Source organism: Urtica dioica, chromosome 4, assembly GCF_054948205.1.
Source record: "Urtica dioica subsp. dioica isolate 48M chromosome 4, U.dioica_male_clone48M_v1_H2, whole genome shotgun sequence".
NCBI classification, from domain to species: domain Eukaryota; kingdom Viridiplantae; phylum Streptophyta; class Magnoliopsida; order Rosales; family Urticaceae; genus Urtica; species Urtica dioica.
In genome coordinates, this window is record NC_142759.1 from 41,822,129 (window position 1) to 41,827,909 (window position 5,781).

Below are 5,781 nucleotides of genomic sequence, written 5' to 3' on the forward strand. Positions count from 1 at the left end.
TCGTCCGAGACAAGATCTCGCCTACAGTCCCAAGGTGGACGAATGCGATCGTGGGGCTGGCGAAGGAGGCCGAGATCCGAGCAGCGATTCGAGACAAGTACGACATTCGAGTCGATGGTGACGCAACCGGGAAGAAGAACGTGATTGTCGATGCGGCAATCATTCGAGACGCAAAGACTCGTTTTCGAGATTGGAGGCATACCTTGCGGTCCTGGTTCGACATAGACTGCAAGAGCAGCGTACAGGTGGTGCGATCGATGAAACCGAGGACGGTTAAGCTCAACACCGAATGGGAGACGCTTATACAACGATATACGAGCGATGCGTTTAAGGTAATCAAATCATTTACGTTAAATATGTGTTTACTCTTTTATTATACGATTTGTTATTTACGTGTATGTTTACTTATATTACAGGCCATACAAGCGAGGAACAAGGCGAATCGCGCGAAGAAGAAGACGGAGAGTCGACAGGGGACGATTGGATTCTAGACCCACTGCATGAAGAACGTAAGTTTTATGTTTATATGATACATCAAATCGTTAAAACTATCTAACACTTGAAATTTTGTTTACATGCAGAAGAGCGCCGAGACAGGCGCTTTCGAGAGCTTGTTTGCGAACTACAAGCGCCAACATCAGTCCGACAAGTCCGAATGGCTGACTACTGAAGCCTCCTCACGTTATGTAAGTTTACATTTATTTTGTCTTATTTTTCGATTAATATATACTAACTAGTTAATTATATCAGGATCGACTGGTCTATAGGTTCAACACGTTGCGAGCGGAGGCTGAGCAACAAGGAGCGGACATTGATATTTCTGTCCTAGAGCAGCAGGCGATCCGCGATATTATGGGTTCGCGGACTAATCACTTGACCGGCGTTCGACGTTTGGTGCCACAGGGAGCACGGATGGCGGTTGAAGTCGCCGAAGTCTACGGTTCGGAGGCTGGGACGTCGCAACCAGGATATATCTCGCAGGAGGTGTTCACGTCGACCCTCGCCTCGTTCGCCGAGGAAGTACAGAGTCAGGTGCCCGGCCTCAACCTCAGCTCGTTTATACCCCAATTTCCGCAGAGTTCGCAGCAGGCTCCATCGACCCACAACCAGCACACTCCGACGGCCGGCGTCCACACTCCGACAGGCGGCCAGCAGAGGACTCCCGACGCTAGCAAGCAGACGACGCCCGGCGGTCCAAGTCAGTCTACTGATGAGCACATTGTTCCGCCGTAGCTTGCAGAGTTTCAGCGCCAGCAGAAGATCATTTCACGTCGCGGAGGGGGAAAACGAGCGGCGGGACGACGAAGCAAAGGTCGCGACTAGTGTTTTATTAGATATTTTGTGTATAGTAGATTATAATTTACATATTTCTCGATAATCAAAATCGTAACCGGATGTTATATATAAGTTGATTTCGATAATATAATTTGGTTTTTATTTGATTTTTCATTTTAGAATTTCATAAACGAAAAAAATAAAGAATTAATAATTAACGACGAAAAAAATTAATAATTTCAAAAACGAAAAAAAAACTAAAAAGTTATTAATTAGCGACGACAAAGTCGTCGCTAATTATTAAAAAAAGTGAGGTTATTAGCGACGACTTTATCGTCGCTAATTCGCCCGCGAAATTTTCCCGCGCGAATTAGCGACGATAAAATCGTCCCTAAATATATTTCACAAAATTAAAAAAAAACTCTTCGTTTAAACATTTAGGGACGACATTATCGTCGCTAATCTCGTCGGTAAATATTTAGCGACGACTATTTCGTCGGTAAATATATTTAGGCACGGACATTTAGCAACGATAATAATCGTCGCTATATAGATTTAGCGACGATTATGGGATTATTACCGACGACAAAAATCATCGGTAATGATTCTATTTGTCGTAGTGGTACAACTGCAAAAGCCAATGATTCAAGCAATCCTTGCATTGACTATTCTTTTCACGTGAGACTCCCAAGCATTTATAAATAACCAAACCCTTGTATATTAATATAAAAACGTCATATATATTAACCAATCTAATAAAGTAGTTATTATCTTTATACTAAAAAAAGTATAGTTATGTTATATGTGATTAAATTTAACAAATTCAGTCTTCTAGATCCCTCTATTTCTGTTATGCAGGTCATCCATATCTTAGTGAGATGACATTCCGACATCAAATATTTCTTTAATATATGTTCACATTATATAATTCGGTGGTGAATATATAGTGGTGGGTTCTACCATATGTGTTTTTTTTTTTCTGGCCAACTTTCATCAGCTGGGTTTCAATCATTGACCATTTGGAAATTGTAAACACACACACACACACACACACACACACACACACACACATATATATATATATATATATATGTATATATATATTATCTATTCAGCTAGTGAAGGTCTATATTTATTAGATAGCTTCAATCTAATTAGTGGACAAACCAAACCTTTTATTTCTTTCCCATTCGTACTCTCTCTTTCTATATCACAAACAATCTAATTTATCCTCACACAAATATGTGCGAGCTTTCAAAAAGTAGCGTAGAGCTACACACGGTAGACATTTCGAAGCCGATATTGGAACCATCTTCGCTGGCCTCTCTAGCGGAGAGCTGCAAAACATGGGGGTTCTTTCACATCACCAACCATGGAGTCTCGAGCGACTTGTACGGAAAAATACAGTCCATGTCAAAAGACGTATTTACCCTCCCTCTCGACACCAAGCTCAGGCTCGGTCCTTCCTCTCCCACCAAGACCTACACGCCTCAGTTCATAGCCTCGCCATTCTTCGAGAGCCTCAAGGTTTCAGGACCGGACTTCTCGGCTTCTGCTCAGACCTCTGCCGATATTCTCTTCGATTACCATCACGACTCTCTCTTCAGGTATGTATCCATGTATACTTTACGGGTAATTCATATAAAACTTACTATTTTTCTTCTTCTTCCTATTTAGCATAAATAAGTCTCTGAATTCTTATGATTTTGGCATTTTATTCTTGAACTATTTTTCAGTGCATAGCGGTTCTCAAACTATTGATTTCGTGACATTGTAATATATAGTTTCAATCTTAATTTATTCATTTATGAAAATAACCCCTAACAACTTATATATAATTTTAAAAATGCATCATTAAAATAAAATACTACTTAAAAAAGCCATCCCAAAATTGTTTAATTTTCATTTTAGTGTTTTAGGGTTAGAATATACTTTAATTTATTTCTTTTAGAAACTTAAGTTAATCAAGTTTGAAAATATTTTAATTGATTTCAGTGTTGAATTCTAAAAAAAAAAAAAAAATTTAAAAAGGACCAAAATACTAGAAAATCGATTGTTTAAATTAAAGTACTATTTTTTTTTCTAAAATATGTTATTGTCAAAATACCCCACAATATTGATTCATAAAAGTTCATAAGCCATTTTGCACTAAAATACATTTTTTGTTATGAAAAAGCGATGCTATACTTATGTGAATAATTAATTTAATTTAAGGTGGAGTGTTACAAGTTGAGTAGAAAAATTATGGGAAAGAAGTTATAAATTTACAAACAAAAAAAATAGTGTAAGCGTACCAATTTACACACTTTGAAACAGAGCCAGAAATGTAAATATAATGATCTCAAAAAAAAAAAAAAAAAAAAAAAAAAGTTAGGGTTTTAGGGTAAGAAAAAAAACTATAAAAAAGTGTAAATTATTTTTTATGGAGGGGTTGTAGTTCATTGGGCCTTAATTAAATCCGTCCCCATTAAAATGAATGCTTGTAAATTTACAGATAATAAAAAAAAAAACAAAAAAAAAAAAAAAACAAGTTGCAACTAACTAATTTTTTTTATCTCTTTTTAAGAATTTAGTCTAAGTTTCATTTTATTAAGAAAATAGCTCTCATCAGACCGAAATTAATTAAATTAATTGAACAGTTAATTTAATTAACTGAAGATTTAATTTAATTTACTTTAGTTTGTTAGGATATTTTTTTAATCGAATGAAACTTTGACTATTTGTTAAAATGATGATGAGCTATTGACCTACTGGCCCAATTGCTCCGAAATAAAAACGTTAAAGCAGGTATAAGTTTACAAAAAATATAAAAAAGAAGAACATTTTTTCTTCTTATATTATTCTGGATACTTTTCTGTTTGCTTGATATATGTATATAAACAGCGATACGTTGCATGAGTATAGCACCAAAATGGTGGAGCTGTCAAAGAGGATCACAAATATACTGTTGATGTGCTTAGGCGAAGGGTTCGATAGAAAATTCGAGTCGGAGTTCAAAGACTGTCATGGATACCTCAGAATCAACAATTATTCTCCACCACACGATCATCACGATCACGATGATGATGATGATGATGATGATGATGATGATGATACTCAGATGATGATGGAAGGCCTTGGAATGCACACTGACATGAGCTGTGTGACGATACTGTACCAAGACCTCTCAGGTAAGGCCAGACCCAAATCTAATATAAAGATGTTTAATTTCTGTGTCGCCTAATATGAGGGTGTGGGTAGGAGGGCTTCAAGTACGGAATTCGTCGGAAGGGAATAATAATGAGTGGGTGGAGATAAGGCCGCGGGAAGGGACGCTGGTGGTGAACGTGGGCGACATGTTTCAGGCTTGGAGCAACGACAGGCTTCGCTCCTCGGAGCACCGCGTCGTTCTCAGGCCCAGCCGGCATCATCATCATCGCTTCTCTCTCGCATTCTTCTGGGGATTCCCCGACGAGAAGGTGGTCGTATCGCCGGAGGAGGTGGTGGGGGAACATGGACACAGAGCTTATGAGCCGTTTGTGTGTTTGGACTACTTGAGGTTTAGAGAGAATGACGAGAGAGGTAGGTTTGATAAGGTTGGCTTCACTGTCAAACACTTTGCTGCTCTTGATCTAACTCCTCATCATCAACCTTGATTTTATTATACATCATGTCCTGTATAAGTAAGTATTTATATCAGTACTTATTCAACTCTACTATACTACTCTAATACACGGAAGGGTATATATATATATATATATATATATATATATATATATATATATATATCACCAATGCATGTGTGGTAATAATGTTGAGACTTTATGGTTTGTATATGCCTTGCCTTATATATTCGCAATTGGAAATACTGGGGTATATTTTAGTACCTGGTCATATATATTATTGAGATATCTGGTCATATATATTATTTTACTAATCGGTATCTTTGCTATAAAATATGGGATTTGAATGTGTATGTGTATTCTCTTAACCTAAAGATATTGAAAAAATAAAAATAATAAATAGAATTAATTTTGTGTCTGTAAATCAAGTTGTTCAGACCGACATATTAAAGGAGCTGTAAATAGGCAGTCGAGTTTTTTATTTTGGTAAATTAGTCATTTATCAAAATTTAACAAAATTATCGTATAAAAATTACAATCACGTAAATGCTATCTGATTAATTGGGTCACGTCACCAAATGTGTCTAAATATTAAACATGCTTATAGCATTATTGGCCATATTACAAAGCCATGAAATTTCTTATATTTATCATAAATCATATATATGGTTAATTAATGATACACCAATCATAATATATTACGAAGAAAAATTTAGTACCTAGAAAACTCTTGTTTTGACTTTCCAATTTATTAATTCTATGAAATTATAAAAAAGAAAGAATCTCGAAAAATATATAACTGTCTCCCTACACTACTACAAACAGTGGATTCCACAACGGTACAGTACCGTTGTGGAATGATTCCACAACGGTTCTGTACCGTTGTGGAATCCTCCGCTGTGTA

General features: G+C 36.6%; 1 protein-coding gene across 3 annotated transcripts; it reads left to right on the forward strand.

Annotated features, from left to right (window-relative positions):
• Window positions 1–2,438: 2,438 nt before the first annotated feature.
• Window positions 2,439–5,187, forward strand: LOC149401559 (gibberellin 20-oxidase-like protein). 3 transcript variants are annotated; one of them, XM_089612449.1, is made up of 3 exons: window positions 2,439–2,882; window positions 4,159–4,445; window positions 4,516–5,187. In XM_089612449.1, exons 1-3 carry the CDS (start codon window positions 2,518–2,520, stop codon window positions 4,908–4,910), a joined length of 1,047 nt encoding a protein of 348 aa, XP_089468575.1. In that variant the 5' UTR covers window positions 2,439–2,517; the 3' UTR covers window positions 4,911–5,187. The 3 variants fall into 3 exon arrangements, with proteins under 3 accessions (XP_089468575.1, XP_089468576.1, XP_089468577.1); XM_089612450.1 differs by having other exon boundaries at window positions 4,519–5,187; XM_089612451.1 differs by having other exon boundaries at window positions 4,528–5,187.
• Window positions 5,188–5,781: the final 594 nt, after the last annotated feature.